Source organism: Camelina sativa, chromosome 12, assembly GCF_000633955.1.
Source record: "Camelina sativa cultivar DH55 chromosome 12, Cs, whole genome shotgun sequence".
Taxonomy (NCBI): domain Eukaryota; kingdom Viridiplantae; phylum Streptophyta; class Magnoliopsida; order Brassicales; family Brassicaceae; genus Camelina; species Camelina sativa.
In genome coordinates, this window is record NC_025696.1 from 27734798 (window position 1) to 27756039 (window position 21242).

Here is a 21242-nt window from a genome sequence, read left to right on the forward strand (position 1 = left end):
GGCTACTTTGCTCTCCTCAAAAAAATGTTCAGTTGACTTGGTTTGTTACGTCTCACCTTGTTGTTCTTTCCTTCTAACTTCTAAGGGTGAAAAAATAATCTCCAGCACAAATAGGAATAGCAGATTTATTTTTCTTTATTCAATCCATATCATCGTCGTTAGAGTGGTCAACGAAACTATTGTATATTAAAATTAAGGAGTAATTAGGTTAAACCCGCGCTACGCCGCGGGATACTTTTTGTAACTACTTTCAAATATATCGAATTATTAAAAATATATATTTTTTGGAATTTGATTAATTGTAAAAACTATGGTTTATTCAATAGTAAAATATAAAAATGCACTAATAAAATAAAAAATAAATAAATCTCAAATTTAGTATGATTTATAAATGTTTACGTTTAAATCGATTAGACTTAATTATATAAAAAGCCTAACTAACCCTAATATATGTTCTTTTTTTCTTTTCTTTACCTTTGGTGAGAGATATATTAGTGTAGTTTGAATTTGTGGTGTTTGTTTTTGTATTTTATACAAATTTAACAACATAATTGTTATATAGTATTTTTATTGTTATAAAAGTTATTATTTGTAAAAGTACATAGACATATTTTTACTTTAGTCTCGTTTTGTGTATTATTTAATATTATTAGGGACATTTACAAAAATACCATTTTTCATTACCCTTTTGCAAAAGTAACTCTTGTTGTCCATTTCTAATAATACATTCTTTCAATATACAAAATAACTAAATTCTAAACTCTAAACTCCAAATATTAAATCATACCCTTTAAAACTATATCCTAAGGTAAAACAGAGAATCCAAACCTAAAAAAAAAAATAATACAAATCAATTTAACACATTGTAATTATGCAAAAAAGGACAAAAATGAAATTGACCAAAAAATGATATATGTATTACTAACAATTTCTCATATTATTAGCAGAGCGATTAGGTTAATATTGTCAAAGTAATTTTTAAGTCACTGATTTTAAACTATAATATAAAACCTTCAATTTTGGAACTTATATATTGTTCAATTTATCATTAGTTGGTGTTCTTATATATAAAATCACTATCAACACTAATCCCAAACTTTATTTTATTTACTTGTTGTAGGAGATATATTAATGTAGCTTAATTTTATGGTATATTATTTTTGTAGTTTATACAAATTTAATCACATAATTTTTATATAGTCTTTTTGGTTAATTTCGATTATTCTACTTTATTTTCGCCAAAGGATAGTGAAATCAAAATCAATCTGAATATTTATTGGTTTTTTGTTTTGTAGTTCAATCAAACTTAGGAGTAACTAAATCTATAAAATCATTCAAGTTTGTTTTCAATTTTATTTAAACCCAAATAATAAATTCATTTATTTAGTTGCTACGTTTTCAATTAATCTAGAATGAAAAATACTTTATTTATAGAGAAAAGATGGTCGATACATATATGAAATTTCTATATCTTATATTTACTGCTATATAGTTTAAGAATAATAGAAAGGATTAAGGGTTATCTACACATGAATGATGAATGTGTCATAACAAAATCTAAAGCCGTTAGTTATTGCAAAGACTTTTGAGTCCAAATTCTCAAGCCTATGTAATTTATATACTATGTTTCCTTGAAAAATAAACAAAAAACCTGAAAATTTTGAGAATTATAATAAATAAGAATTTGAGAATTCCTTCTATAAAGCATTGTATTTCTATATAAAGCGGCAAAAAACAAGTGTCACTTTCTCCTTTTTCATTTTACTTCTGGTTTAGTACTTTTTTTTTCATGAATGTGTCGTAACAAGATCTATTAAAGCAATTTTTGAGTCTAAATTCTCAAACCTATGTAATTTATTACTATGTACGGCCTGAAGAGTTAGCGCTTCATACAATATATGTGCTGGGTCCCATTCTCATGTGTTAAGGTTACTCACGAAAAGTAAACAACATAAAGCGGAGATGAAGTACATACATACAAATACAACATACATGTGGAAGAAAGTAAAGTAGTAAACTCAATTCTCTAGAGAAAAATAAGTTAATTCAAATTTTTTTTTTACAAATGTGTATCTAATTATAAACCAAGTCTACCTCTATTTCTAATCCAAGTCTACAATTAAGAATCATTTTCCGATAAACCCTTTAGCAAAAGAAAAACTAATAGACATTGTCTCAGTTCCAGTAATATGCACTTCTGCAGGGAAACAACAAAACCTTAGCACTATAATAACCTCGTCAAAACTGCCGGAGAAATGTAATATATAGTACCACTTTTGAGAATTGTATGTATAGTGATAAATTAAATCGAATAACTCATACAACAATTGATTTTTCATTCAATGTCACAAATTAGAGTTATTGGTATATCGACATGAGTTTAAAGGAAACATATTTATTTTCAACCGAATAACCATTATATTACAAATTCTTTTAATCATTAAGTTGCTTACAATATTTAATATTTATTCAATAAAAATTGCATTTTCTGTCAATTTAGCAGTATACTTGTTATTTTTGAAAAATATTGATAGACATACAATAATTAATATACTTGTTTGATATTATTATATTTTTGAAAGTTGTAAATGATTTATTCATTTAGTTTAAATTTAGGCTATAAATTTAAACATTTGTTATTGAAAATTATTGATGATGTTTATTATTTTATATAATGTAATTGGTTACACAATTTAAATGATGTGTTAGTTTCTAAAAATCTGGAAAAACTGATTTGGAACAAAAAAATAATTATTATTGGCTGAGAGATATGAGCTGTATTAATGAAATGTTTTCATTGGTAAACAAATAAGCTGATGTGTCAGCTTCATGTTCAACAAAAATGCTGATGTGTAAGCACTGGATAGAAACGTATTGTGTTTTTATTGTATTGATTGGTTGTATAATTGTTATTAAATTTTAACACCAACCAGAGTTTCGATCTGAACCACGGACACGTAGTACATAATGTACATTTCTTTCTAATTATTGTACGAATGTGAACACATAATTACATATCTTATACTACTAGTTTAGTTTGTAAATAAATAACGACTATGGGTGAATGCAAAATTATATGCACTAGACGACAAATGAGCATCGTAGCTTGGAATAAAGAATGTTGCCACTATATACATGAAATTAGTCCCATATTTAAGTTATCACTAGATATTTTAAGGGGAATTTTAAATTTAAGAACTCATATTTATTTTTAAAACATGTACTATGTTGTGGTTAACATGAAAACACATCATATTTTTTGTTATATCAATTCTTATTTTCATCACTAAAGTATGTGATCTATCATCTTAGAATTCTATATTAATATATTGTTTTGTGTATTTATTACTATTGGTTTATCCCTCTATAAAAATATATTCTATGAAATCATCTAACAATACAATCAACAAGGATCACATGCTAAATTCTAAGTCCAATTTTTTCTAATACCATTTTTATTATTTGGTTAAACAAACAATATGTTAAGTTCTTGTTAATGCGAAATAAATTTGTTGATCTACCGTTGGCATTCTCAGATGATAGTTCAACTCAATGTTTAGTGTATACACATTTTTTTGAAGTTTGATTTTTTTTTTTTTTTTATAAAAAAAATGTATGAAAGTAGATATACACGACGATATATTTTTTTTTTTTTGCCAATTTCTCATACATACCGAAATTAGACAGAATTTTTTACAAAAAGATCAAAAGAATTTTGTTGTCATTTACCATATTAGTTTTAAGATAAAATCCAGATGCAAAATTCAAAATTAATTAAACAAAATTGATAAAACCCGAGTCTTCTTGAAAAAATTCATTTGGTTTTTAAAGACTCAAAATTGCAACAGTCAAATTATCAGCTTTCCTTCATTTCGGTTGTTTATTTTACCTGTTTGGATAATATTGATGACTACATATCCGCTTGGAGTCAGAATGTTGAAAGAACTAAATTTAGCTCAATCTTAAGTTGACCTTTTGGTTTCAAAGATATTTAAGTTGATAATCAAAACTGAGGGAGTTTTCTATAATATAACTATTAGTATATTGTTATTTTCAAACCTCTACAAGATTCGACACCGAAACATTTGACAATTTCGATAACGTGGTGAGGTCACCGTGTGACTTTACAACTAAAACTCCTTCATCATTTTCATAGTATTCGAGACGACTTAAATTGATGACTCTTGTATTATTTAACTGAATACATAAGTAATAATGTTAAGGATAAAATATTTGGAAACTGTTATGCTTTCGTATTAAGTTTTGATTCCCATGCTACCCTAAACCGTGGCCATATTCTGATTACATATACATTTTCAAATTCCTTATTAAAAAAACACATTTTGTTGGTCAAAATAGTCACAAAAAGGTTTCAAGAATATATATGTCTATAGACATACATAAACTTTATATTTCTTAATCTTAGAATTTACAATTTAAAGTTTTACGACTTCTTTTTTTAAGGAAGAAAATAGTTTTCAAAAGTTATAGAGTAAAAAAAAGCAACAACAACGTTTCCTGCCGTGATATTTGAAAAGTATGAATTTTCTCATTTATAAACTTTTAGTGTTTGAGTAATGCTTTTTGTTCACCAACGTTGACTTACAGGCCCGAACAAAATATTTGCAATACTCAATAAGGCGTATTATTCGATCTCATTAAAAAAAAATTGAGATGACCCATAGATTATGAGACAACACAAAATACTGGAAAATGGAAACTAATGTTAATCATATTAGCAGTGGTTTGTAATCATATTACTGAAATCCAAAGAATAGTCACAAAATGTGAACAAAAACCACAAGTCATAACCCATATATACTCTTAACGACTATTTTTGTAGACCAACTGGGGGACATTAACAACCAACATGACATGAATATGTCAATTAATGTTCAAGGCGATTTGCGTGCTTGAGAGCGTTTAAGGCGATTTGCGGTTTCTTTCGCAGATCTTCGCCGGAGGATGGCCTCTCGCCGTTTCACCGAAAATCTTCTTCTTCCTCCTCCCTCCTTCCTTTCTGGTTTCATGAAGACCCGTATTGATGGTGTGGAGTTTCCCCCGCGTCCTCCAGATCCGGATCTGAGTCCTGTAACCGCCCCAGATGTAGCCACCCTAGATCTAGCTTCTCCTCCACCGGTTCATTTACCGGTGGCTCCACCGGTTCCTTTCCCTCAAGTATCTTTGCCCTCGTCCTTGATTCCGGAAAGCACACCTGTTACCGCAGCTCCCTCACAAGCAGAGCGGTTTAAGGAGTCGTTGAGGAATCTTTGAAAGATCTCATCGCCGGTAATTCTAGAAGATGGAATTCCGATGGTTCAAGCACCAGCCTCGGTTCTGTTAAAAACAGCAGATCAATGGAAGGGTCATATCGTGGCGAGATTCCATGGTTTGATCCCCTCTGCCTCAAAGATTTTTTCGGATCTGAACCCAGCATGGGAAAAGTTTGGAAATATCGTTGTTAGAATAATTGATGATACCTCCTGCCTCATCATGATTCCTTGTGTTTCAACCAGAGATTGGGTCCTTCAAGTTGGGTACTGGCAAGCTGGAAATTGCGCTTTTTCAGTGTATCCATGGACAGCGAATGGCTTATTGGAGATGCAGGATTTGCGGACAGCTCCAACTTGGGCAGTGTTGGAGAATGTTCCCCCTCAGATGTATTCCTTTGATGGCATTAGTGTCATAGGGAGTGTCATAAGCGAGCCTCTACACACAGAGAAGTCTAGGCTTGACCCATATTATTTTGGGTGTACCAAGATTAAGGTCGAGATTTCCTTGGAAAAGGCCTCCCCAACGGTGATTATAGTCAGGTACTCGGAGATGAACACGGTGAAGGTAAACGTGTCATATCCAAGACTTCCTCCCCACTGTTGTAATTGTGGGAGATTTGGGCACCTGTTGAATCGGTGTCCAAAGCCGATGATGAAGAAAATATGGGATGCTCGAGGAAAATTTACTCCGGGGGGTTCTGCAATAGCGGAAACGGAGATCCCTCTTGCTGGTGGAAAGAAGGGGACAGAGTCAGAAGGTGGAGAAAGCTCCAGAGGAGTCTCCAGTGGTAACTAGGCAAAAAGCGGAGCTCCTACTAACAAGAGAACACAGATAAGAGCTGCGACTAGAAGGAGAGCTAAAGAGAGAAGCCGTAGCTCACCTCCCATGGAGAAGGCGATTAGGCATCAAAGTGACTTGACTATGTCAGCCCAAACTCAAGATACAGTTAAGAAATGGATAAAGGAGAGTAAGGAAAAGAAGTCGGGGCTTGTTCCTAGGGACGAGATAACCTCGCAGGTTCCTTAGGAAGTACAATCAGTCAAGGNCCTCCCCAACGGTGATTATAGTCAGGTACTCGGAGATGAACACGGTGAAGGTAAACGTGTCATATCCAAGACTTCCTCCCCACTGTTGTAATTGTGGGAGATTTGGGCACCTGTTGAATCGGTGTCCGAAACCGATGATGAAGAAAATATGGGATGCTCGAGGAAAATTTACTCCGGGGGGTTCTGCAATAGCGGAAACGGAGATCCCTCTTGCTGGTGGAAAGAAGGGGACAGAGTCAGAAGGTGGAGAAAGCTCCAGAGGAGTCTCCAGTGGTAACTAGGCAAAAAGCGGAGCTCCTACTAACAAGAGAACACAGATAAGAGCTGCGACTAGAAGGAGAGCTAAAGAGAGAAGCCGTAGCTCACCTCCCATGGAGAAGGCGATTAGGCATCAAAGTGACTTGACTATGTCAGCCCAAACTCAAGATACAGTTAAGAAATGGATAAAGGAGAGTAAGGAAAAGAAGTCGGGGCTTGTTCCTAGGGACGAGATAACCTCGCAGGTTCCTTAGGAAGTACAATCAGTCAAGGTTCCGGAGGCTGTAAGGGAACCTTTGGGAGAGAAAGGATGGATTGTGGTGAAGCCTAAGTCGAAAGGTAAGAAGAAGGTGTTGCCACCACCTCCGACCCATGGCTTAGGTGGCACAGGGTTGAGAAAACCGATGCCAGGGGTCAAAAGTGTAAAAAAACTGGCTAAGTTGGAATCCAAGATGACTTTTGTGAAGAAGACTCCGAGGAGATATCCACCACCGAGTCAAGGGGAGGTGAAGAAGGAAGAGGTCTCCTCTGTAACCTCTATTGTCTAGCCTATTCGAGATATATCCTCGGATGGGGCTGGTACTGTTTGATAGAGCATAGCTCTACGACATCTTTTGGCAGAATAAATGAAGGTTTTTTTGTTATAATATTAGAGGCTTAAATGGCCCATCTCGACAGAGATTTTTGCGGGAGTGGATTCGAAAATATAAGCCGGTTATAGGCAGTGTTTTGGAAACTCACGTGGGAGAGGAGAACGCAAGGCATGTTTTTCAAGCGAGCTTTCCAGTTTGGAGGAGTGAGTTTAACTACGAATGTATAGAGAATGGTCGAATCAACCCAGCAGTCTCGGTTTTTTGCTTTGTTAAGACACCTCAGATAATGCTTTGTGGAGTTTTCAACCCGACAACTAGAGAAAGCTTCTCTGTGGCGTTTGTGTACGCTTGTAATACTCAAGTACAGAGGAGAGATCTCTGGAGCGAAATATCCAAGATTGTTCAAGAGTCACCAGTTAGAAGTCTACCTCTTCTGGTGTTGGGAGATCTCAACCAGATTCTGGCTGCTCATGAACACTTCTCAATATTGTCCCACAATCTACCTTTGGCGGGAATGGCTGAGTTGCAAGAGTGTTTAGTAATTAATGCTTTGTCAGATTTGCAGAGTAGAGGGGTTTTCTTCACTTGGTTTAATGGCAGGCATGAGGATCCGGTTTTGAGAAAATTGGATCGAGTTTTGGTAAACGAAAGTTGGAGTAGGGAGTTCCCTGAGGCTACTGCTCTGTTTGAAGCCCCAGAAGATTCGGATCACTCGCCCTGCTTAGTCAGTACAGAAACAGCAGTGACTTGTGGTAAGAAGCCTTTTAAATACTTCTCCTTCCTTTCTACCCACCCAAGGTTTAAAGAAAGGATCAAAGAGGCTTGGCAGAGGGAAGGCATTTTGGGTTCTAGACTGTTTACATTGGCTCAGAAGCTTAAGTTCGCTAAGGAAGCTTGCCGAGAATTGAATAGAGTGGGTTTCGGCAATATTCAGCAGAGGACAAAAGAAGCTCTAGAGAAGTTAGAAGAAGTGCAAGCAGCCTTGATGTTATCTCCTTCTACTGTTCTCTTTAGGCAGGAGTTTCTGGCACGGAAGAAGTGGAATTTTTTCAGTAAAGCTCAGGAGTCCTTCTATAGGCAGAAATCACGAATTCGATGGTACAAGGAGGGGGATGCTAATACTTCCTTCTTCCATAAGACTGTCATAGCCAATCAAGGGAGAAATGGGATTAAGCACTTGAGAAGAGAGGACGATGAGATAATCACTGATAAGGCTCAGGTAAAGGATATGATTCTCGCCTATTATCAGAATCTGTTAGGTACGGAGAACGGTGCAGTTAATCCAATGTCCAAAGAAGAAATCCAAGGTCTCACTACTTTTAGATGTGACTCGGATTTGGCTACACAATTGTTAAGGGTCCCGACCCCTGCAGAAATAAGGAGAGCAGTGGTTACAATGCCAAGGAACAAAGCCCCAGGTCCATATGGGTTTCCTGTGGATTTTATCTGGGAAGCTTGGGAGGAGGTGGGAAGTTTAGTGGTGGAGGCTGTTCAGGAGTTCTTTCATTCGGGGTTCTTGCCCAAAAGTTTCAACGCCACTATTATTACTCTTATCCCCAATGTGCCAAGGGCGGATAACATTGCCCAATTTAGGCCGGTTTCCTGCTGCAACACGATCTACAAAATCATATCAAGGTTGTTAAAACAGAAGCTGAAATTGTTCATCTCAGACGCGGTTCAGGACAACCAAGTTGGTTTTGTTCAAGGAAGACTCTTATGTGAGAATGTGCTTTTAGCCTCGGAACTGGTCACCGACTTTCATGTCTCAGGGGATACCACGAGAGGCTGCCTTCAGGTCGATCTGGCGAAAGCATATGATAACCTGGATTGGCGGTTCCTGTTGAATGTGCTTCATGCTCTGCAATTACCAGATCAGTTCATAGGATGGCTACAAACTTGCTTCACTTCTGCATCCTTTAGCATAGCAGTAAATGGAGAACTGGTGGGTTATTTCCCGGGGAAGAAAGGACTTAGACAAGGTGACCCAATCTCATCTCTTCCCTTTGTTCTGGCGATGGATATTCTCTCAAAGAAGCTGGACAGAGGACTATTCAATCAGGGGTTTGGCCCTCATCCTATGTGCTTAGCCCCAGTAGTCACTCACCTCAGCTTTGCAGATGATGTTCTGATTTTCTTCGACGGTCAAGAGTGCTCTCTGCAGTGCATCTTGGGGATTTTGGAGGATTTTATGATAAATTCTGGTTTAGGGATCAACAGAAGCAAGACCGCCCTATTTCTTGATGGAGGAAATTTTCAAAGAACTCAGGAAATGGCAGATTGAGTGGGCATCACACAAGGAGCCCTTCCAGTGAGATACTTGGGAGTTACATTAACCTCGAAGAAGTTGACAAGGCAGGATTATCGTCCCCTCATTGATCGTATTATGAGCCGGTTCACTGCGTGGAATGTGAGGCATCTCTCCTTTGCGGGGAGGCTCCAACTGCTACAATCGGTCATATATTCGACGATAACGTTCTGGGCCTCCATTTTTTTGCTCCCTAATCAGTGCATCCAGGAGATAGAAAAGATATGCAGTGCCTTTTTATGGAAAGGGGCTCCTAACTCAGCAAGGGGGGTTAAAGTAAGCTGGGAGTCTGACTGCACTAGCAAAGAAAGTTGAGGTTTGGGTGTGCGAAGGTTGTCGACTTGGAATAAGGTTCTGGGGTTAAAACTCATTTGGTTGTTGTTCGCTTCCGTGGGTTCTCTTTGGGTATCTTGGGTGAGGAGGAACCTTTTAACTCACGAGAACTTCTGGGAAATGGAGAATATCACCTCTGGTAGCTGGGTATGGAAGAGCATATGCAAGCTACGTCCTCTGGCCAGACAGTTTATAGTCTGCAGATTGGGCACAAGTATCACTTGCAACTTCTGGAGTGATAACTGGACGGGTCTGGGGCCATTACTAGAGTTGGCAGGTGAGAGAGGATTGGTGGTTACGGGCCTTTCCAGGAATGCAATTGTGGCAGATGCAGTCAGAAATGGAAATTGGTGGATTTTAGGAAGTCGTAGCAGGAATCCTCTAATTTTGCTGGTAAAGGCTTGTCTTCCGGATCCATCTGTCGTGAACATGGAGGTGGATGGGCAAGATGATCAGTTTTTGTGGAAAGTTGGTGATGCAGAGGCTTCTAACAGGTTTTCTACAGCGAGAGTTTGGGAGTATCTACATCCCCGAGGGCAATGAGTGGATTGGTATGAGTCATTTGTGTTCCAAGGGAAGGATACCAAAACATGCCTTCATTACTTGGATTGTGGCAAGGCATCGACTTCATACGAGGGATCGCCTTATAGGATGGGGAATGGCAGTCCCATCTTTGTGTTTATTATGTGCTCAACAGGATGAATGTAGGCAGCATTTATTCTTCGATTGTGACTACTCAGCAGAAGTGTGGAGATATTTTTACTCAAGGGCTGGGGTTTCTCCTCCCATATTGTTTCCTAAAGGACTAATATGGTTGAAGAATCTTTGTGCAGATCAGAATGTGGCATTGATATTACGATTGACCTTTCAAGCTGTCGTTTACTTACTCTGGAAGGAGCGGAATTCAAGGTTACACAATGCGGTTTCCCGATCCCCAGGCGTATTGATTAACGAGACCAAGGTTATAATCCGAAGTCGCTTGGAGCCCTTCTTAAGATCTCAAGTCCCAGGTTTCATCTCACAGGTTCCAAGAGACACAGCTTTAGTTACTTGGTTTCGAATGTTTCAAGACTAACGAGCTCTGGAGGTGATCACTTGTTAGATTGCCTTTCTTTCTTGTATTTCCTTTTGCTGTAGGTGTTACTCATATAGGAGGCACTGATGTATGTTCCGATGTCCCTTTCAAGGAGTAATGTATGAAATGAAAGTTAATTAAAAAAAAAAAAAAAAAAATCCCTTGTCCCATCAAAGAACTGTAGAACCCACACAACAACACAAACTACAACAAACAACATCATATTTCCAAAAACCATCCGCATATAGCTTAGAGAAAATTAGTTCCTTAGAAGTTGTGTTGCTAGCGACAGCCACTTTTCTTCAATCCAAAAACCCATGGGCCACACACATTCACATACATCGAAGGGTTGACAAAAAAAGAATTCAGTAGATTCGCTAAAAACAATTAATGGGCTTTGATCTCATATTATTGGGCTAAAATACTTGGCCCATTAAATAATTTCCCGTGGTAGGTTCCAGAATCATCATTTTATTAAACCCTAGCAAAAACTCTTTTCCTCATCGTCGTCGTCTCAAATCTCTCTCTCTCTCTCTCGATCCAAGCTAATCTCAGTCACACGCAAAAAAAAAAAATGGGAAGCCAACAAGCGGCGGTTTCGTTCCTTTCCAATTTGGCGAAGGCGGCTTTCGGTCTCGGAACGGCGGCGACGGTGCTGAATACGTCTCTTTTCACCGTTGACGGTGGAGAGAGAGCTGTGCTCTTCGATCGATTCAGGGGAGTGTTGGATGAGACTGTCGGTGAAGGGACTCATTTCTTGATCCCTTTTCTCCAGAGGCCTCACATCTTCGATATCCGCACGAAGCCTCACACCTTCTCTTCAATCTCTGGTACTAAGGATCTCCAGATGGTTAATCTCAGCCTTCGTGTTCTCTCTCGCCCTGAGGTAATCATAAATTATACTCCGCTTCTTGATTCTCGAACTAGAACTCGCTTTGATTTAGGTCTTTGAGATGTTTTTCATTTCGGAATTGGATTTAGGGTTTTAGGGTTTTAGGGTTTTGATTGATCTACTAATCATTGTAGATGAATTGGTACCTATTCTGCTTTAATCATCTGAGATGAATTGGTTTCTATCGTGTTTTAATCACCTTAGAAAGGTCTATATAAATTAGTGTGTTTTATGTGATGTGAATCATTGTGAAGGTGTCGCGTCTGCCACACATATTCCAAACCTTGGGAGTAGAGTATGACGAGAAAGTGCTTCCTTCGATTGGAAATGAGGTTTTGAAAGCTGTGGTTGCACAGTTCAACGCTGACCAGCTCCTCACAGAGCGTCCTCATGTCTCAGCACTTGTTCGAGAGTCACTAATCAACCGTGCCAAGGAATTCAACATTGTGCTTGAAGATGTAGCCATCACCCACTTGTCTTACGGTGTTGAGTTTTCAAGGGCTGTTGAGCAGAAACAAGTGGCTCAGCAGGAGGCTGAGAGGTCTAAGTTTGTGGTTATGAAAGCTGATCAAGAGAGGAGAGCTGCGGTTATTAGAGCTGAAGGTGAGAGTGAAGCTGCTCAGTTGATCTCTGACGCTACGGCTAAAGCAGGTATGGGACTTATCGAGCTCAGGAGGATTGAGGCTTCAAGGGAGATTGCGTCTACACTTGCTAGGTCTCCTAATGTGGCGTACTTACCCGGTGGCCAGAGCATGCTCTTTGCTCTGAACCGTTGATCTTTATCAGATATGATGGTATGTAAAACCTTAATCTGAATCTTTAGAGTTAGAGTCCATAAAATCAAGTTGTTTTGTGCTTTTTTTTTCTTCTGAAGACTTTGTATTGTGATATCTGCAGGTTGGTTTGGGGAGCATTTTGTGATATTTTAATGATCAAGTTGTGAATCTGATTGAATCAAAAAGGTAAAATGCTCTTTTGTTTTCTGATGAACTCTGAAGAAGAAAAGAAGAAACTAGTTGTTTGAGTTGTCATTATTGTGTTCTGAATCTCGCCGAAATTTATACTCTACTTAAGAAATCTTTCTTTTCCTTCATCTTGTTTGAGTATCTAATTCTCAACAAATAAATGAGTTGATGCTTTTTGGTGCTTCTACGTCCCAAAAATGGGTTCTGATTATACTGTAAGTACGTTGTTTAATACACACTGTAAGCATTATAACAAGCCTGCTTGTGAATTGGATTCATGAAAAAGAAAAAGTAAATTTAGATGGTACCTAGGAGCGTTCAATGCAAATAAAATGAGCCAAATCTATCCGCATGGAATCACAATTATTTAAAACATGGCACTCAAAGAAGAAAAATCATGAAAACAGTAGGCTTTACTGCCCTTCAAACTTTATGTGAGGATCCTTTTTGTTAATGTTTTAGGTTGAATAAGCTTACGCTAAACTTGTGTGCGTCAACAAACTCTTCTTTGTATGCATGTGTCAACAACTCTCAACAAACTCTAGATGGAACTTGTTGTGTGTTTCAACTGTCGACAACTCATGGAACTTGTGTGTGTCATCGGTTTCATTCATTAAACGAGCACAACAAAAGTTAAATTTAAATTATGGTATAGATAAAGATTTTATTTATTTTGTTTCTACAAAGCCGCTTCGCAAACACAAGACGAAGTAAGTGTCATGTGATGAAGTAGTAAGTCTCACGTACAAACACCAAACTCATTGTGGGAACTATTCAGCAAAGAGATGCATAATTTTATACATATACGTGGAGATACATGTATCGTGTATTACGTAGGGTTTTATAGTGTAGGAGGGATCCAGATATAGCCATGAGTTTGAAGGTAACCAGCTTTTTCTAGCAGCTGATCAGCTTCTTTTGGTCCTCGGCTTCCTGATTTGTATGGAATTGACTTCACTTCTCCTCTGTCGATCCTATGAAGTAGTGGCGTGAAGATCTCCCACGCAACCTGTAATAATTATCAAAATGCATACCAAATTAGCTCCTGAAATGTATGATGCGAAAGTTTACATGTCTGTATTGCCTATACATTAGGTAGTGTACAAAAAGGAGATCTCAGAGATTGCTATGGTTCAAGGGCGGTGAAAGAAAATGTTTCTACCTTTAATTCGTCTCTACGAACGAAATGTTGTTGGTCGCCTTTGATTCTGCAGAGAGATGGGAACCAGATTGGTTGAAGATAACATGGAGGAACAGGAGCCAGCTAGATTATATAAGAGTATTGTGGTAGTATATAATTTATACAAATTCTCTCTTACGTGTCGAGAATTAAGCGCTCATATGCCTCAGGGATCGCGACACCTTGATACCGTTGCCCATACGACAAGTCCAGTTCACTTTGCACAGTATTCATCTCTAGACCTGGTTGCTTAACCTGTGTAGTCAAAAGCGTCATGGTTCATTGTAATGGTTCAAGGTCAGAGTAATTAGTACATTTCTTTTGTTTGTTCATCATATACTTACAGTTAGTTTCATGTACATTGCCTCTGAAGGTTGCAAGCGAATCACAAACTCATTCCTTCCTTGCTTCTGACCTGTTGCAAGAGAGTCTTTAGTACATAGATTTCAATTCAAAAATTCTAATAAAAGCACTTATGCCACAGTGACAAGAAGGCGTCAGGGTAAGAATATACATTTGAATATGTCGCCTGGAACATCCTTGAACTGAATTCTAATTTCTGCCTTCCTTGAATTCAGCGCCTTTCCGGCCTTTAGAATAAATGGAACACCTGGAAAATATATATCAATCAGCATGTCAATAAAAGTGGACTTTTATATAGAGTAAATACTTAAAGAGAATAAAATTATCCAGTTGATGGATAATCAGATGAACTAAACTACTGTCTTTTGTTTTTAAGGTGTCATAATGTGTTTTTAGGTTCGGAAAAGTTGGCTTTGAGCATGAAAAGTGGAGTAAAGACACATATATGATCATGTGAACATGTCAAACGTACAATTCTTCTCATCTTCGTGATGATTTATATGCATTCAATAACAAGATGCTCAGTCATGTTTACGAAAAAAGTTATGATTCAAAACAGTTGGAAGGTGCATGCAAACAGTTGGGATGTGGTTTTCCCGAGTTGACTGACAAATGGAAAGATTAAGAGTGAAGAGGGACATGGTACCTTCCCATCTTTCATTGTGTATGCGAAGAATCGTTGTGGCAAATGTTGGAGTGTTTGAGTCGTTTGGAACAGTAGGATCATCCCTATATCCTTCGTATTGTCCAAGAACCACTTCGTCATCGCTTATTGGAACCACCGATTGAAGCACCTGAAGTTCACTAAAATAATCAGTAACGTCAAATTTTGATAATGTAAATGATTGTATGAATCAATCCATGTAAACTCGCTAAGGAGACTTTGTAAGGAAAATATAACTAGATCGAACGGTGATGTTCCCAATCATATGAATTCAAAGAAAAGAGGCAAGGAAGGCTTGATATAATGGCTAAAAGTGGTAAAAACAAATATTGATCACCTTCACTTTCTCATCACGGATGTGCTCAGGTTTAAGAGAAATTGGTTTCTCCATGGCAACAAGGCAAAGAACCTACAGTATTATGAACTCAGTTAGTTAATACATGAAAGCATTTTCACTAACAGAGAAACTCTGAAAAAACAATCACATAGATGTACAATAAAGTTTTGTTATCAGGAAAAATATATCAAGTATACTTGCCTGGAGCAGATGGTTTTGAATGATATCACGGATTATTCTGTGAAGCAAGAAGTGCAGATATCATTAGAAACGCACTGGAGTCATCTCATTAACACTATACATGATAATATGAAGAATAAGAAGACACTAAAAAAGAAAGTATTACCCGTATTCATCAAAATACCCGCCACGCCCTTCAGTTCCAAAATCTTCCCTGAAAACAATCTGCAAGAAAAGCAGTTGAAATTTATGTGCATTCGATCCTAAATAACAGTCTGACTATTTCTGTCTTGGCTACGCAGGTCTCACCTGCACGTTCTCGATATTGTCACGGTTCCATAGTGGCAAAAAGAAGCGATTGGCAAATCGGAGGACCAACTGCAAGAGATGAACGGGATATAATCATTGACTTGTCTAAGGAAATAGCTTGATGACTAAACCTTAATAGCCAAGCATGTTACCATATTTTGAACCAATTCCTTTCCAAGATAATGATCTATACGATAGATCTGAGATTCATCAAACAACCCTCCAATCTGAGAACTCAGTTGTTCTGCCGATTCCAGATCCTTTCCAAATGGTTTCTCAACCACAATCCGTGTCCATCCACCAAGATCAGCTGGAAGTCATGAGTCAATATAACTACATGAATTGTAGAGAGACTGACTAGTAGATTGAAATACATGCCTTAGGTTCAAGCAGGTTAACCATATGTATATAGGAAATAAATTCCACAGCTGAAAAAGGGACTCACATTTGTTCATGCAGCACGTCTTGATCATCTTGCATACAGAAGGATAAACAGACGGTGGAAGTGCAAGGTAAAACAGTCTCCTAAAGGATCCTTCCGAACTATTTTTGGCGATTTCATGCTCGGAAATTGCATTGTCTAACCTCTGGAAACCCTCCTCAGAATCATAAGGGCCACTCACATACTTAATCTACACAAATTCGAACAAGAAACTCGTTTATTCCGGTATCGTTAAAAATGACTCTATTTATAAAATCAACATCCTGAAAAGAATAGAGACTAACCAGCTGTAAGAACTTTGACAAAGCTTCAACTTGCTCAGCATTATTCTTATCAACAAGATATCTGCATAAAAACTATTCAATATGAACTTTTGGACTCAAGCTAATAACCAAATCAGTACAAAGAAAAGGCTGCAGAACTCACCCACGAATCCTATCCCTCAGCTCTTCATCAGAAATCTTAGTCCTAGCATACCCAAAAATATGAACTTCATCTGGATTAAGAAACCCCTGCTCATCATACATACAAACAGAACAAAAAAAGTCATAACTAATAATATATACATCAAACAAAAGAGATTATACACATGTACTACTACTAGTTGCAGAGATATGGAAACAAACCTGACGGTATAAGTTGAAAAGAGCAGGAAAAGTCTTCTTCTTAGCAAGATCACCAGAGGCACCAAGAACTACGATTGAAAGACAACCAGTTTCTGGAACAGTACCGTATTCTCTAACAAACGAATCATTCCTAAACGTAGACCTCTTCTCAACGTGCCATTGACCAGAACCAGATCCCATCTTCTACAAAAGCTTAAAATTCCACACACACACACAAAAATAAGAGTCAAGTCTCTCACAGTCAAACTAAATTGCACCACTGAACAAATCTATGAGCTAAAGGTTTTGTATCAGAATTTGAACCATTATATATATAAAAAAAACTGAGAAAAATTCGACAAAAAAAAAAAAAAAAATGTGCATAGCCTCGGTTTCATCACAGAGATCAAATCTCATCAGCGGAAAGAAAAAACCAGAGAAATTGTTACAGGATAAACCTTTCAGAAATCAAACTATATATAAATCTATTTAGAGAGCAAAAAGTTAAAAACAAAATCAAACGGATCGTAGAACAAACCTTGGCTCATTTTACTTTCACGATTAACGATCATGGAGAAACAAAAAAAAAGCAAAGAAAGAGATCTGAAATAAGAAGAATTGAGAAATCTAACCTGAGAAGACGATGCAGATTCTTGGAGAGAGAGAGAGAGAGAGAAATCTGAATGCAAGGTTTAGTTAGGTGAAGAAGAAGAAGAAGAAGGAAGCTGTAGGCTTCAACTACTACAAAATGGAAGAAGGGTTGGTGTGATTTTAGGCTTCCGTCATTTTTCCAACTTTTTTAGAAATTTTAATTTTTTTAGATTTTTTATTGAATACGTACGGATCGACTTATTAGAAAGCTAATTTGTTATTTTCTTTCGTCTGTTTAAAAAACAAAAAAAAACTATATTAAAGAAGAAGAGACAAAACAATATAAAATGTTAACCAAAATGCAAACAAAAATATTTAGGAAAAATTAATAATGTGTGTACCAAAGCCAAATTCAGAGTTTGTGACTCTTTACGTAATATACTACTCCAAATCTTAGAATGAAAGCAACATGAATTACGAGTACAGTTTAAAACAAATAATTCCAAGAACACGAGTTACAATATGTCAATGAGTTACTCGAGAGGCCTCCTCATACAGTGAGTTCAGTATCTCCAACTTTAAATAACTTACAATAAAGTGTAGAGAAGAAGCTGAGATGTTGTTGAAATCCTATACATGGATCTTAACTCCTTGATCATCTTTTTTTCATTCCACTTCCATGTTGGTTTCAGAGTGATTGCAACTCTCTTCAAACACTTGGAGTTGGCAAGTATGTATCTTAATACTTGTTTCTCTTCCTTTGTTCCTCTATATGCTTCCCACTCAAACATCTCGAGTTTCGTTGACAAGCATAGAGGTACACCATCCGGTTGCTTGAACGAAAGTGGAAAGTCTTTATTCTTGAGAAGTCCCTGCTGTGAAGCAAACAACAACAATTAACATGTTTGCTAGGTCTTTTTTACTGCCCTTTTGTATAAATGCATGGTGCAGGCACAAACCTGGTCGATGTGAAGAACTTTCAGTTCAGGAAAATTATGAAGCAAAGACACGAATGGCTCACACCAATCTAACTTGAAAGGATGTATTTTACAATCTGTAACTTGTGAGAAGTTGATGGCGTGACACCACGCAACCTGCAATATGAACACAACACGTACATAAGTAAGTTGTATAATCTGGTGGCAATTAATTAATTAATTAATGTGATCATAACAATAAATAAATAAAAAAGTGAGGTTTAAACTTAGTACCGTTTCAACGTTTAGACATATAGTGAGATATCTGACCGAGGAAAGAGATTTCATAAACTTTTCATCAGGATAACTAAAATAGCATAAACCTGCTTTATCAAGGCTTGGCTTGTTCTCAATCGAGCATGAGTTTGTCGAAATATCTCCGATGGCTAATTCCTTTAAATTTTCTGAATCTATGACCAAAGTTCCTTCAATATCCTCTACTTTTGGGTTCAGATTAACATACTTTAAGGTCACCAAAGATGGCACTTTTACACTAAACTTTGTCACGTTGTCTTGGCTATGTCGCCCCACATACAAATATATGAGAATAGGACAACTCGATAAGAGCCTAACAACAGAATCCTCATCTTTGTATACCACAGAGACAAGCTCAAGACGTTTGAGGGATGGGAGGCATACCGGAGATGAAACGTCTACATAAACCTTGTTGGAAAGACGGAGATATACAAGCGTATCACATGTATAAAGGCTTTTGGGCAAGCTAATAGGCTCTGCGGACCACATGAGCTGAAAACATAGTACCAAAACCCTGCGCTCAACCGCATATGCTAACCACTTTCCCACATTAGCATCAATAGGACAATGTGGACCGACTTCTATATTCAAACTTTCTAATTGAGGTGCTTTGTGTAGTTTAAGTGACTCGTTAACAAACCGCCAAATAGACTCTGGTCGCTTACTTTTTCCAAATAAACGGCCAAAACCGCCAAGAAAATTTGTTCTGTGAGCAACATCTCTGTACTCAAGTTGTGGCAACATTGTCCATATAGATCGCCATCGTTTCGATAAAATCATGGTGGCCACTGCATCCTTTGTTGGAACCAATAACAAGATCCTCAAAAGCAAATCTTCTGGCAATGCACTGATCCTATCTTCAAACTCCATATCTCGGACAGCTTATGGTTCTTCGCTTCAGAAATCGCTGGGCACTGTTTTTTGAGTTTCGAAGCATCTTTTTCTCAATGCACTTGTGTGTTTTTGTTATATTCTTCTCTTTTCTTTCTTATGTATACATATTACTATATTAGACGGTTCGTATGATCCCTTTTATGATTCTCTCTTTCCATGTTTCATTATATTTACATTTTTTGTTTGAATAAGATATGTTTGATTATTGTGCTTCCATTTTTTTTGTTCCAGTTTTCCATTTACACAATATTTTGTTACCGATGCTGTTAATATCTTCCATTTTCCTTCCATTCACGGGATTTGTCTATGTCTATATGATCATGAGGATGGTTTGATTGAAGTCTGCAACATGTGAAAATATAGAATTGGCTGAACAAGAGATGCTGGAAACTTGTGTAGTACATTACATAGTACGTTGTGGATTCTTCTTTATCAAATACACATTTGTATACCATATAGATACAAATTTTCATATCCTATGATTCCTATCTAGTCTCTAGTTATCAGCTCTAAAAGGATACACGGGGGAGACGGGAGTAACGTAACCAAATATATAGGAACATAACGAATCTTCTTTTATGATGTGACAAAGTTTCCTCTTAAAACGTACTCTAATCTGTTGAAATTTGGCATATCTAATATTTGACATGTGGAGAAAATGACGGAAGCTTCAACAACTAGAAATTGGAGGAGGAAGAGCTCGGTGTGGTTTTACGCTTCCGTCATTTTCTCCACCTTTTGTTTTTAATATATATTTTCTCAGATTTTTTGTATGAATACGTACGGATTATTAGAAGAGCAAATGTGTTGTTTGCTTCATTATAAAAGAATAGACAAAGAATAAATATTTAGGAAAATGCAATCAGTGTAATTTGATAATGTACCTAAAGGCCAATTCAGAGTTTGTGACGACTCTACTTCAAATTAATCTAAGAATGAAAGCAATATGAATTGGTAGTACAATTAATTCATGACTCTACATGTAATCTATCAAAGTGTCAACGAGCTCTTAAACTCTAATTGAGTGGATCTTAATACTTGTTTCTCTTGGCTTGTTCCTCCATAGAGGTACATCATCCGGTTCCTTAAACGAAAGTATAAAGGCTTTCATTCTCTTGATAAGTCCCTGTGAAGAAAAGCGAACAACATCAAGGAATATAATGTAGTTATTAACATGCATGTTTCCTAATTAATTTTGAAGTTCCCTTTTGTTAATTAATTAATGCATGCGCAGGCACAAACCTGGTCGATGAGAAGAACTTTTAGTTCAGGAGAACTTTGTAGCAAAGACATTAATGGCTCAAAACAATTTGAACTGAACGGGCATATTTTACAATATGTCAGCTGTGAGAAGTTGATTGCGTGACACAAGGCAACCTGCAATGAACACAATACATAAGTAAATTCTGGCCCGCACAGCTGTGGTCCAATGGTATGGGAGAGCTGGGGAAATGTTGGAAGGAACTAACCCATGTTCGACCTGAAAACAAAAATCATAGTTGTGTGGAAAGTCTGTCAGTTGAGTCTTAGTCCAATTGGTTTATCTTGTAGTCAGAAATGCATGTGGTCTTACTACCCTCTGGCATTAGTCGGAAAGCATTCCAAATTCGAGACAGACAATGGGTAGCCTTTCGGAGAGAAATCCACTCTGAAACACTGGATCAGCCGATAGGGTTTATCAAAAAAAAAAAAAAAAAAGTTAAA

At 37.2% G+C, this 21242-nt stretch overlaps 2 protein-coding genes and 2 pseudogenes across 3 annotated transcripts; 2 read left to right on the plus strand and 2 right to left on the minus strand.

The window, feature by feature from the left end:
- Positions 9930-11002, plus strand: LOC109128012 (annotated as a pseudogene).
- Positions 11348-12924, plus strand: LOC104732740 (prohibitin-3, mitochondrial). Its single transcript, XM_010452320.2, has 3 exons — positions 11348-11770; positions 12031-12570; positions 12674-12924. The coding sequence occupies exons 1-2, from the start codon at positions 11459-11461 to the stop codon at positions 12550-12552; spliced, it is 834 nt and encodes a 277-aa protein (XP_010450622.1). The 5' UTR covers positions 11348-11458; the 3' UTR covers positions 12553-12570; positions 12674-12924.
- Positions 13373-17602, minus strand: LOC104732741 (glucose-6-phosphate 1-dehydrogenase, cytoplasmic-like). Of its 2 annotated transcripts, none has more exons than XM_010452322.2 (16): positions 17454-17602; positions 16843-17025; positions 16643-16728; positions 16501-16561; positions 16220-16406; positions 15927-16084; positions 15775-15843; positions 15632-15690; positions 15487-15523; positions 15286-15357; positions 14931-15078; positions 14436-14531; positions 14266-14336; positions 14061-14176; positions 13904-13949; positions 13373-13750 (listed from the first exon to the last, which is right to left on the minus strand). In XM_010452322.2, exons 2-16 carry the CDS (start codon positions 17020-17022, stop codon positions 13583-13585), a joined length of 1554 nt encoding a protein of 517 aa, XP_010450624.1. In that variant the 5' UTR covers positions 17023-17025; positions 17454-17602; the 3' UTR covers positions 13373-13582. The 2 variants fall into 2 exon arrangements, with proteins under 2 accessions (XP_010450624.1, XP_010450623.1); XM_010452321.2 differs by having other exon boundaries at positions 16843-17034.
- Positions 18000-19407, minus strand: LOC104733932 (annotated as a pseudogene).

What these genes read in the sequence shown, in the direction of transcription:
- LOC104732740 (XM_010452320.2), top strand. Translation starts at nt 11,459, where the DNA reads ATGGGAAGCCAACAAGCGGCGGTTTCGTTCCTTTCCAATTTGGCGAAG. An exon ending in GTGTTCTCTCTCGCCCTGAG is followed by an intron (nt 11,771 to 12,030) that starts GTAATCATAAAT and finishes ATCATTGTGAAG; the next exon opens with GTGTCGCGTCTGCCACACAT.
- LOC104732741 (XM_010452322.2), bottom strand. Translation starts at nt 17,022, where the DNA reads ATGGGATCTGGTTCTGGTCAATGGCACGTTGAGAAGAGGTCTACGTTT. An exon ending in TGTCAAAGTTCTTACAGCTG is followed by an intron (nt 16,407 to 16,500) that starts GTTAGTCTCTAT and finishes GAATTTGTGTAG; the next exon opens with ATTAAGTATGTGAGTGGCCC. An exon ending in TTCAAAACCATCTGCTCCAG is followed by an intron (nt 15,358 to 15,486) that starts GCAAGTATACTT and finishes ATAATACTGTAG; the next exon opens with GTTCTTTGCCTTGTTGCCAT.